At 36.0% G+C, this 13403-nt stretch overlaps 1 protein-coding gene across 5 annotated transcripts in view; it reads right to left on the minus strand.

Annotated features, from left to right (window-relative positions):
- Positions 1–13403, minus strand: part of CBLB (Cbl proto-oncogene B) — a 223763-nt gene that overhangs the window by 62295 nt on the left and 148065 nt on the right. For all 5 annotated transcript variants that reach the window (XM_006936020.5, XM_006936021.5, XM_019839645.3 and 2 more), the window contains one exon: positions 11743–11946. In XM_006936020.5, coding sequence (XP_006936082.1) covers positions 11743–11946 — 204 coding nt within the window. The remainder of the gene's footprint in view (positions 1–11742; positions 11947–13403) is intronic.

The following is a 13403-nucleotide window of genomic DNA, read 5'->3' on the forward strand; positions in this document are numbered from 1 at the left end:
TATTTTTCTACCATTTATGTGTGATGGTTACCACTGCACAAACCTCAAAAGCATAAAGTATTTTTAGTTCTGAATTTTTTGTTTACTTTGATAGTTGGCATTTTAGTGGCACATGTTAATGTTTCAATTTGAACTGCTTTAATAATTAGAAAAAACTGCAATATTTTTGCCATGTGTATTTCTTCTTTGGGTTACAGTCTTTGTATGTTCTTTGTGTCATTATCTATTATATTCTTTTATGTACCCCTCATTGATTAGAATGACTTCTTTATATATTAGGATTGTGATTAGTTCTATGTTACAGTTGTTGTAAATACTTTTTTCCCCAGTTTATTTTCCAATTATTTTATGATAGAGACTTTACCTCTGTTCTTCTGGTTTTAATCTCCTAACGAATAAGTAAAATCTAGTTAGTATAATAAGGGGGCATATTAATCAAGGGATTCTTTAAAGGATCATGTCCATCCTGCCACTGCCTTAAATGGAGTCCTTTCTTTGTCACCCCTTCATTTTTATCTGTCTACTGTATTAAGTTAGAAATGGAAACCTATGGAAAAATTAACAAGTAAAGTACAGGAAGCAGGATGTGGACATGGAATTAACTGTACAGAATTTATGCACCATATAAAACAACCATTTACATAAATACAACTGCAAGAGATGGGACGATGGAACCATATTTTCACATCACAGAATGGCTGATTCATAGTTTCATTCCTTTATCTTGCTTTTGGGTAATTCTCACCTTTTTCTACTATTACACTTGCTTTTAGAACTTTAGAATAAATTCTCTTTTTTCATTTCAGCTCTTTTCAAAATATAAAAGCCGAACACCTTAATTCCTGCCTGTATTACCATCATACCAGCATATTCGTCTAACTAACAATTTCTCCTCAGTTCTTTAATATTGGTAGGTGATGAGTATGTCTTTAACAAATTGGAATCCTGGTGCTCCACAAATTTGAAGACCACATCTGATTCCTTTATGTCTACATGCTTATCAATTTTTCCTAGCCCTTTGCTTCCTTGAAATGAACAAATGCTATTCTTTATTTTTCTGACAAAATTTACAGAATTCTTTAGTACTTAGAAAAGGATGCTAATGACCACCATAATGAACAGGGGAATCCAAATTTGCAATTTTAACAGAAAATCCTGAGAGAAAAGGCCTGAGAAGTAAAGTAGTCAAAAGCCCATTTCAGCATGCTCAGCAATTACCAATAATAATCGGGGACTCATTCTATTTTAGTCACTCTTCATTTTATCCACACCTTTTAAAGAGCGATTTTATAAAACCTTTAATAAGATCCATTATTATGGAAATGGCAAAACATTGGTAAGAAACTTCAAACCCAGCCAGGCTATTATTAAAAACAGGACAAGAGAAAACCTCTCCAATTACTATTAAGATGAGAGTACTGACAATCCCAGAGATAATCAAAGTCAATTTTATAATATTTCTAACAAGATTTTTACTTAATGGATTTTCATATCTGAACAAGGTAGATACATGTATTATAAAGACGATGAGAAGGACTCTTAGAAGGTCAACATTTTTCTCTAAATGCATGAAAATTAATGAAGGACACTGATAAAACTTTTATCATTAAAATATAATATCATAAGGATATTTTCCTTGCTGCTAACTATCCTCTTGGTTCTTTTCTCATATTAATTTGTGAACATACAATCTCAAGTCTTTTAAATAATAGCCTATGAAGAACATTATTCAGAAGGTATCCATTACAAAACACTTATCACACACACATACACACCCATAAGTAATTATGACTCATGGTGTCTATTTTGGAATACCTGTACCATTGTTTCCTTTTAGATAATAAACAAAACTTGTTTGAGAAATATAATATAAAAGCAATATAATCATGCCCTGCTTATCCACAGTCACACTTCCAGAAGACACTTCCAGAGGCTTTAATCTGTAGGAAACTAGGGAGAAACTGAGAGTAAAAAAGAAAAGTCCTCCCAATTTGATCTACAGATTTAATGCAATTCCAATCAAAATCTCAGCAAGTCATTTTGTTCATATTGAACTATTCTGAAGTTTATACTGAGACAAAAGACCACAAATAAACCCACATGATATTGAAGAAGAACAAAGCTGGAGTGACTTTAAACACTTACTATAAAACTATAGTAATCAAGACTGTGGAACTGTCAAAAGAATAGCCAAATACTTCAGTGGACCATAATCAAGAGCCCAGAAATGGACCCACATGAAAACAGTTAACTAATCTGTGACAAACGAACAAAGATAACACAATGGAGCAAACACAGCCTTTTCAACACATGGTGCTGAATCAAATGGACACCCATGTGAAAAAATTAAAAAAAAATCTGGACACAGATCTTGAACCTTTACAACAATTAAAATGGATCACTAATCTCAACATAAAATGCAAAATTATAAAACCCTTAGAAGATAAATAGGAGAAATATAGATGAGCTTGAGTTTGGTAACCACTTTCTGGATACAACACTAAAGGCATGATTCAAGAGAGATAATTGATAAGCTGGACATCATTAAAATTAAAATTAAAATTTCTGCTCTGGAAAAGAAACTATCAGGAGAATAAAAAACAACCAGAAACTAGAGGACAATATTTGGAAAAGACACATCTGTAAAGGACTGTTGCCCGAAATATACAAAAAAAAAAAAAAAAAAAACCAAACAAACCCTCTTAAAACCCAACAATAAGAAAATAATTGGATTAAGAATGGGCCAAATACCTTCACAGATACCTCACCAAAGATAAACTGATGCCAAATAAGCATAAATGGAAAGATGCTTCACATCATAGGTCATCAGGGAAATGTAAATTAAAACACTGAGATACCACTACATATGTCCTTGTTGCCCAAATCAAGAACATTGACAACACTAAATGCAGGCGAGAATGTGGAGCAGTAAAACTCTCATTCACTGCTGGCGTAAATAAAACATGGTACAGCCACTATGGAAGACCGTTCCGTGCTCTTAGAAAACTATACCTATTCTATGGGGCGCCTGGGTGGCGCAGTCGGTTGAGCGTCCGACTTCAGCCAGGTCACGATCTCACGGTCCGTGAGTTCGAGCCCCGCGTTGGGCTCTGGGCTGATGGCTCAGAGCCTGGAGCCTGTTTCCGATTCTGTGTCTCCCTCTCTCTCTGCCCCTCCCCCGTTCATGCTCTGTCTCTCTCTGTCTCAAAAATAAATAAATGTTAAAAAAAAAAAAAAAAGAAAAGAAAACTATACCTATTCTAAATGCGTATTACTAAGTGAAAGAAACCAATCTGAGAAGGCTACATAGTGTATGATTCCAACTCACGACATTCTAGAAAAGGTAGAGCACAGAGGATTTGGGGGGCAGTGAAAATTACTCTGCATGATACTATTATAGTGGATACGTGTCATTACACATTTGTCCAAATCCACAGAACGTACACCATCCCAAGCGAACGCTAATGAAAACCATGGACTCTGGGTGACAGTGATGCATCAAAGTAGGTTCATCAATTGTTAACAAGTGTACCACTCTGATGGGGGATGAAGATAATAGGGGAAGAAGCTACACATGTATTGGGACAGGGGGTACATGAGAAATCTCTATGATCCCCTCAATTGTGCTGTGAATCTAACACCACTCTAAAAGTCTTAAAATAAAAGTCTTAAAATCCCTACACGAAACAAAACAAAAAAACAACCAGCCAAAACCAAAAAACCAAAACCCAACAAAGTCCTCTAAAGAGGGGGAAAAAGTCTGCTGCATTTCTTCCTGTAAAACATAGTGTAGGCACCACGTTCCCTCGCTAAGACAGATATTTGATTTGTATATAAAATGATGTTCAATATTTTAAATTATCATTATTGCTTACATTCCACTAGTAACTTCCAGATGTTTTTAGATACTATGAATTAGAAGTAGTGAAGAACAGGAAAACTGCTGAGTGGAGGAGGAGTTGCCTTCCCTAAGGTTTGGCAGGGAGGTGGTTGATAAAATTGAACTTTAAAGAAGTGCAAACAGCCTCACAAGTGGAATAACCCCAAAGACAGCCCCATTGAAATGTTAAACACTGTTAACTACACTGAGCTATGCTGCTTCCCCTGAAGCACCTGTTCTGAGGACATAATCCCCTGGCTTGTGACCAGCCTCCGTAACCCTGAAATCTCTTTGAAGTTTACATTTTACTTTAAACATTTATATGAATTTTGCATCCTGATCCAAATATATATGTGATTTTAATTTAAAATTATGTTCCCCTTTCTTCGTGCAACCTTTCCTGAAATCTCGTAGCAAACGTAAGCTTCAAGAAGTATGTCATGCTGATTGTAGTGGCTTCTCATGCCCTTGGATTCACTCAGCTGCATAACCAATTTTGAAAACTCAGGGAAGGGTGACATATAATTCAGAAATATTTCCATAAAAATGGCTGAGAAACAAGAACATTCTGGGGATTAAAGGAATAAACTTTAGTCGCTGAAAAATGCCCTCATGTGAAACCTACATTGCTTGCAAAATACCAGGTACAGCGGGTTTGAACAATAAGCAATTACTATTTAGTTACTGTACTTCTTCACTGTCCTTTAGAGACTACTTAATTACTTCAATTTACTTATGTAGAAAACAAGACTACTGTAAGCTTATCTAAATTATTCAGTGTTTAAAATAGCATTTCAGCTGACCTGTTGGCAACTTTGCATTTTTTTTGAGTTTTAAAGACTAAATAAAATAATAAATTATTTTAACGTGGCCATGCAATGAAATCATAACTACGTAGATATTAACAAAGAAACAAAACCAACTGCTTGCCAAACCAACACAGTTTTGGTGTCTAGTTCTTCCTAAATAATAGCTAACAGTATCTAAAAGAAAAAAAAAATAAACCTCCATAGACATCTCAAAAATACTGATATTTAATTCTCAGAATCACAGCAAGATCTCAGGAGTCTTAAATATTAACAGTATATAAAAATAATGTTTAATTACAACTAATACTTAGCATTTACTATGTACCAGCACTGTTCCAATGGCTTTATATATAGTAACTCATTTAATTTCAACCCTAAGAGGTAGGGTTTCAAAGATAAGGCCACTGAGACACAGAGGGTTAAATAACCAATGCAAAACACAAAAGATATTAAGTAGAACATAAACCAGGTTGGTAGACTCCAGGGACCTCTTCTTCAGTGTCACTACTAAGCATTCAGTTAAAAACAAAACATGAAATCATGCCACTTGCAGCAACGTGGATGCAACTGGAGGGTCTTACGCTGAGTGAAATAAGTCAGTCAGAGAAGGACAGATAGTGTATGTTTTCACCCATATGTGGATCTTGAGAAACTGAACAGAAGACCATGGGGAAAGGGAAGGGGGAAAAATAGTTAGAAAGGGAGGGAGGCAAACGATAAGAGACTCTTAAATACAAGAACTGAGGGTGGATGGGGGGGAGAGAGGGGAAAATGGGTGATGGACATTGAGGAGGGCACTGGTTGGGATGAATACTGAGTGTTATATGTAAGCAATGAACCAAGGGAATCTACCCCAAAAACCAAAAACACACTTTACACACTGTATGTTAGCCAATTTGACAATAAGTTATATTAAAAACAAAACAAAACAAACAAAACAAAACAAACCTTTCTCCATGGTTTCTCCTACCTCCACCTATGTGGTAGGTACTATGCAAGTCTCTGGGAAGGAAAAGAAGGGCAAGGCACAGCCTCCGGTCTCCAGGAGCCTGCGGTCTACCATAGGAGACTGACTCAAACCAAGTACAAGAGTTCAAGTGCTTGCTTATCCTAAACTACTAATTATTCAAACCATTTTTAAGGAATACATAACAACATCTTTACAGTCACCTGTAACATCATATGGCACTTGGACAAGGCAGTTTTTTCCTTTGTTAATCACACACTAATAAAAAATATGCTACTATTTTGCATGGAGAGCTTTAAGAAAATCAGTGAACAGAATGCAATTAAATGGCAAATGATGAACATGTGACTTTGGATTGCTTACTGTCACCCATGACCACCTACATTGCGTGGAGGGAGGGGTGAGGACTACTGGCATGTGATCATAGTAATTCTTGGGTAGCACTGTGCCATGGGTTGCAGGATGTCTCGTATCTCTGGCCACTAACTGCCACAGATTTCTCCCACCCTTGGTCATTGTGAAAACCAAAAACATCCTCATATTATTTCTGAATACCTTCAGGAGGCAGAACTGCCTGTAATTGAGAGAGACGTCCTATATTCTGAATGTCTACTGTCAGTTTTGTAATTCACTTTTGTTCTAATTTTGGTCTTTTCTACTCTCCAACATGGACCTGAGCTCTGTGGTTGGAATCAAAGTCATATTAAAAAAGCAACATTTTCCTAAAAATACTGAACCCTACACATAACTCTTTCCTTAGGATCAGGGATACTATGGGTCTTCTCCTCACACATTATTATTAGGAAAAGCAAGAATTAGGTAATAATATCAAGTTTTTAATTAGTAATATGTATTTTAACTGATGAGGGCAACATTAGGAAAATGCATAAAAAAGTATAAAAGAAGAATAATTGCCTTGATCCCGGGTCACACATGTATTTATTTTTATAAGGCCATTCATTAAAATTTTAAATTTGGTTTCAAGAAAATATAAGATTTAAGACCAAAGGAATAAATCTCAGTTCATATACTAGCTCAGTCTGTCAACATTTTCACTTTGAGTGCAAATCTTCATTTTATTTTACGTATGTGGTGAAAAATATGTTCTATCAACATAATTGCTGAGGAATTGTTAAGACTCTTTACACTCTTGACAAACAAAATTCTGACTGGCAATTGACACCTTTTCTTAGCTCTGATCTGATTGAAGTCAGAGAGAAGGACATGATCTTACCAATCACACCCTAGACTTCCTCTGAGGACTCACTCAGATCCAATTATCCTAGAAATTCTGACAGCTTGAGACCTCAGGCAGTGCTACAATTTCAAGCAAAAGCTAAAACATTTTGCAGTTAAAATTACAAAATAGACTATTTCTAGGGTGGTAACCAATATGCTATACTGTAGAATTACACATTCAGTTTGCTTCTGTAAGATTAGCATTAATATATTTATAAAATAAACAATAAAAACATATTCTATATGTTCAGTATGCTACTATTTATAAACTCCAGCTACAGGATATCACCATGGTAACAGGAATATACAAACAGCTCCATCCTCCATGCTATGATAGAAGCATCACCAATTTAAAGAATGCAATATGCTTAAGATGGGCAAAAATTATTTCCAAATATAGTCAACAACCTGTTCATGAACAGGAGAAAGATAACTACTGAAATAGAAGAAAACAGAATTGTTCCGCTGCACAATGACTTACAGTCACTCTTGGAACTGAGAGAATGAAATGTTTAAAAACGAATGAATGAATGAATGAATGAGCGAGTGAGTGAGTGACTGAGGCAACAGAATGACTGAAAAAACAGAAAGGAAGAAAATTCAGGTAGAAGAGCTGCTATGTCAAAATGACAGTGTGATATTTGTTTATAACCTCAGCTGTAAGAACTGAATAGAACCTATAATTTGATATTTTGTACATTTATATTCAGTCTTCAGTTTGGAACAAAGATGTATAACATTGGGTCACTGATTTCAAAGAGCATGTGAACATGCATGTACATTTGTTATTTCACTTAATAAATATATGCTGTGTGTGTTTAGGCACCAGGCAACACAAAATAAAGAAGACATTGACACCAGCCTTGGGAATTAATAGTCTAATGGATAAGGCAGTCCTCTAGATAAAACATAACAATTTAGTGTAACTCTGGAAACAGAAGTACATATAAAGCACTATGAGAACATAATGACATGGCAATGTTTTTCCCAATTAGAAAGAACTGATACTTGTATCTACAGTAAAATCTAGGTTTTACTGAAAGTTAAGTGGCAGTGATTTATGAAATATTATAAAACTTACAATCTGTTTAATTGACTAGAGGCAGATAAGTGTACACAAAGACATTTACTTGAAATATGATTGCTCAACTTAAAAACAAATAATTACAAGTTGTTTAAATTTCTCCAATACCTAACTAGTGTCAAAGGAAAGCAGAGAAATAACACTGTAGTGGAGCTTTATTAAATGACACTGTTGACTGCCAAAAAACCACCGAAGGGTGACTTCTGGAACAATAAATGTCTGAGACCACCATCTCTTCTTGGGAAACTAAAAAGATCAATGTAAAAGTCTCTGAACTCCCTTGACAGAAAGCTCACCAGTGTGCCCAGGGAAAACAAAACATGCACGGTCTTGAGAGTAGGTGAGAAGACGTAGGGAAACCACGAGAGTCACCTTTGAATATCCTGCTGCTCATTTTACGTCACCAGTGAGTCCTGTGGTTGTCAGGGTTCCTAGTGAAGCAAGGCTCAAGTTTCAACTTAATTCAGTGGGAAATAGACCAAGACTGCAACTTTGCCTAAACTCATAGAGGGCAGCTACTGTTTCCCAGAGAGCAAAGTATACAAAGTTCTTGAAAGAATTACCCTTAAGACCCCACATTCTCCCCTGACATCAATGAAAGAAGAAAACCCACTTAGTAAAGAAAAGTGAAATGCCTTTTTCCTAGCTAGAAAACATTATCTCCTAGGTCACTTGAACTACTTGAGCTGTTGTATGTTTCTTAAATAACTTTCTGTCTTTCCCTATTATCTATGCATTCAATAAACATTCTTTGTGTGCTTACTGCATCCTAGACCCGGGGAATGCAATCTTTTTCTTAAAGGGCCAGATAGTAAATATTTTAGGCTTTGCAGGCCAAGAAGAAAAAAAAAAAACAACAGAAAATAAAAAAACGAAACAGAAACAAGCAAATTATGTAGCTACTTATAAATGCATTTAAATATATAGCCATATAAAATGTAAAATCATTCTTAGCTCACAGAAAAACAAACCAACATAAACAGGTCATAGCTTGCTGATTCCAGTGCTATATCACTGTCAAATATCCAGGCCAAGCTAAGACCATTAGGTTATTAAGTTAAAAGGAAAGGTTTTGCATCAAGAGCTAGCTTCTTCCAATAAGAGCTTACAGGGGAGATCTAAGAAAGCTCTGTCCAATACAATTATCTATTGGAGAATAGATATTTCTCTTATTTCAATAGATATCTCAATACCTATAGAAAATGTTCTATATCTATACAGTTCAGTACGGTAGCCACTATACCCAAGTGGCTACTGAGCATTTAAAATATATTCAAGGGGCCCTAGGTGTCTCAGTCAGTTGAGCGTCTGACTCTTGATTTTGGCTCAGGTCATCATCCCAGGATTGTGGAATCGAACCCTGCCTCAGGCTCCATGCTGAGCGTGGACCTGCTTGGAATTCTCTCTCCCTCTCTCTCTCCTTCTCTCTCTCTCTCTCTCTCAAAAAAAAAAAAAAAAAATATATATATATATATATATTCAACGTGACTGAGGAACATTTTATTAAACTTTATTTTAAATTTACATTTAAATAGCCACATATGGCTAGTATACTGGACAACAGATTTAATAGTCATTATATATCAATTAACAGGTCTTAACTGAATTTGCTTGGGTTTTTGGCGACCTATTAAGTTAGCGTGGGTGTAAATATTTTTATAGGGCATAAATATATTTATTTTTATAATTTTACGTTTTTACCAAGAGATCAAATTCAAATTATTTTTAATTTCTAGTTACAACTGTACTGGGAGTCCAAAATTATTCATGACGTACATTATATCATGGAGCTGGAAAGACCTTCAGAGGACAATTAGTTACATTCTATCAAGTTCAATGTGTGTGACATGTTCCAAAGAGGGCAAAAGAGGCACATTATATGATGGCTCCAAACTGGATTTTTGGAATTAGGAAGATCTGGAATAAAGTACTGGTTCTACTATAGAGTAACTAGGATCTTAGGCAAGATATTTCATTTCTTTACTCCTTAGCTTTATCTTTTATGAAACAGGACAGTAACTGTAGCTTCTCTATTGGGTTGGAATGATTGTCGAATGAGATCAAGAACCCAGAACAGCATCCTGTCACTGAAATCATCAATGTCACTATTTAATTACCACCATTATTTAAAATTAATAATACTGTATGATAAATATTCTAGAAATACACTCTATAATCTGACTTAGTAGGAACCATTTCATGATTCTGCATGGGAGAGAGTTACACATGTGGTTTGGGATACATCACTGTATTGTTATGCAGAAAACATAAGTTAGAATCTAGTTTCTACAACCTACTAATGTAGCCAAGTCACATGTGTAGTCTGAGCCTCATTTCCTTATCTGAAAAATGAGAAGAATATTTGCCTCTCCAAGTTGTTGAGAGAATAAAATACGTGAAAAATCTTTGTTCCTATAAAAGACACTGAAGGAATAACTACTTCCTTTCTTCTATCTCTGGGGTGAAAGGGATTATATCCTTCAAAATTTAGGATTAAAGGACAGAATCAAGAGTAGTTTCTCTGTGAGTTAAATTATGACATTTATGAAAATTAATGATATGAAGAATAAAAGTCATCTCAGACCAAAAATGTCAAAGTGGCCATGTTGGTGATGGTAACATACCTGCACAGGTGAAAAATCCCATGGGCATATGTCTTTGTTGAGCATGGAACATTGAAATGTAGAAAATACAGGAAGCCAGGAGATAAACTTAAGGAAGTTAAGGAAGGAGTAACCCAAACAAATGCCTCCTCTGTTCTCTGTGCCAAGTGTTTCTCTACCACGGAGACAGATGCAAATGATCTGATGCCATTACACATTATTATCAGTCCAACTACATGGCAAATAAGATTCATGTTACCTGCCAAATCCTAATGAACTGCAGCGGAGGTTCTATAAGGCCAGGTCTGACCTCAGTAGGGATGAGCGCCATGATTGATTAGCCCTGTCTGCCATGAGTCAGGAGGAGGGCCAGGAGGGGACACCTTCACACTCCATTTTCAGCAACTTTTATACCACTCATTGCTAGTTCTCTGATTTTGAGAACGCAAAACTTTGTGAATATGACTTTCACATATCTTTCCGTACAGAGCATGGCCTGATATCTGAGAGGCCAGCTCTCTTAGTCATTATATTTCTGGCTTGTAAATTATTCAGTTGGCATTCTGGTTTATTGACTAGTTTCTTGTGGGGTTAGTTACTCCAACTGGGCATGTAGGATCCATTCTCAATTCACAAAGTCCATTTTCTTGAGTCAGCAATTTTGATAAGCAAACCCCACACTATGGTAAATTCACAAAGGTAAATATTATGTGACAGAATTCTCAGTAGCCAAATGGAAGTCTGGCTCTCCTGGTCAGGAAATCACTATCAGACACTTCTTTTAGACTTTAACAAAGACTATTTGTAATCAGTTTCATCATTACTAATTTTTATATTTTCTTAGTTTTCTTAATTTTTCTTAATTTTTTATTCACAGGACTACTTTTGCCAATCTTAGACGATCTTGGATTCTATATGTAAGCTCTCACCATCTCTCATTTTGAAGTTTAAAAGCAGCGAAAGAACTTTGAGTAGACTCTAGTTCTTTGTCTATGATTTCATCAGCCTATCAACATTACCGAGGTCTTCACCTTTCTTTTGATTCTTCCATGTTTCTTTCCCAAGCCCCCAAACACTCAGACATAGCCCATTAGGGACAGCATCATTCCTTTTTCATGTCCACACATGACTCCGATTAAACCTGCGTTTTATAATTTTACCTTTCGAACATTTGCCAACCGATTCATCATCAAGGACTCCTCTCGGTCATCATCATCATCCAGGTCCAGCATCGGCACTCCAAAGGGGTCAATGATGCTACAGCACCTGGAACCTTCGTCCCTTGGATCAAAGGGGTCGACGATGATGGGCTCTGTTCCTTTTATTTCACAGCGACAGAAGGGGCAGCCCTGGCCATCTGACTCCTGAACAAACAAAAAATGTAATTGGTTTTTGTTCAAATACAACAGTACTGAGAGGGGCCAATGTTCTCCAGCTATAAAAAGAAGTTGCATACAAGAGGCTTTAGGGTAGGCAGTGAGAGTGAAGGAAGATCTGTCTTGAAGAAGTTAATAGAGTAGAACACCAACAAAATGTGATAAACGTTCAGTATGTCAAATTTTCAAAGAAAGATTTATCTAAAAAAAAAAATCTCTGATTTGCCAAAGAAAAGGAACCTAACTATTTTTCTGAATGTTCTTTTACAATTGTAATGTATCAAAACTTCAGGGTCCTGTAGGAAAATGGAAATTGAATCATATCCCTCTTTACCAAAAGGCACCAGCTAATTAAACATTCTACAAAAAGGACATTTTGATAAAAATTCATTATAAACAAAGTAGCAGTATCAATTAAAACAAGCCATTCTGGAAAAGTTCTTATGCATGTAACTATGGATAAATATTTCCATTTAATTGCCTAGGTTTTTAAAAGTCTTGATTTATAATTGGTGGGAAAAAATAAAAGTAAATTTACATCCAGAAACCATCATCTGTCCTGAGAGCCTGTCACTCTGACCCAGCTCATTTGGGATATAATGCCATGTGAAATATTAAATTCTACCTCTCATCTTGCTTTCAAATTAGATACTGCAAAAAGATCTGTGCTAATACTTTTGGGCCAGAAACTCATTTATTGGTAATTATTGAAGGTTTTGTTCAAAGTCTCCCAATTCTGGAATTCACAATTGGCAGGGAAACAGGAGAAGACTGTGTTCTCGCCCTGCATATGATGCTGTCTTCTAGAAATAGATGGTGTCTGATACTCACCATCATTTTTTGTTTCTGCATTTTACCCTGATTTTAGTAGTGTGTTATTTAAAAAATAGTAAAAAGCAGGGGCGTCTGGGTGGCTCAGTTGGTTAAGCTTGATTTCTCTTGATTTCTGCTCAGGTCACGATCTCACGGTTTGTGAAATGGAGATCCATGTCGTGATCTGCACTGACAGAGTGGAGCCTGCTTGGGATTCTCTCCCTCTCTCTCTGCCCGTCTCCCCTCCTCTCAAAAATAAATAAGTAAGCTTTAAAAAAATAGAAGAAATCATAAAATCATTTAAAGGCAGAAATGAGATGAATCAGCACCTTTTTAGAGATGAGACAGGGATGCAAAGAGAACTAACATCTTTAAAGAAACCATTTAGTACTTAAGACTGTCCCACCCACTTGTTATGGTGGGAAACTGGTGATCTACATCCCCTCCAGTGACACTCTGATCAGCAGTGGAGTGATACTTTTGCTTCTCCTCTCACTGGACAATTGCTGATCTGTCACTCAGGCAGATCATGTGCTGGATGGGTTATTCTTTTCCAAATATCACTCAGATTAACAAACTGAACATCTCTCTTTGCCACACCAATTGTTAAAAAAGAAAAACAAACATTCTTT

The sequence above is a fragment of the Felis catus genome, chromosome C2, assembly GCF_018350175.1.
Source record: "Felis catus isolate Fca126 chromosome C2, F.catus_Fca126_mat1.0, whole genome shotgun sequence".
In the NCBI taxonomy this organism is placed as follows: domain Eukaryota; kingdom Metazoa; phylum Chordata; class Mammalia; order Carnivora; family Felidae; genus Felis; species Felis catus.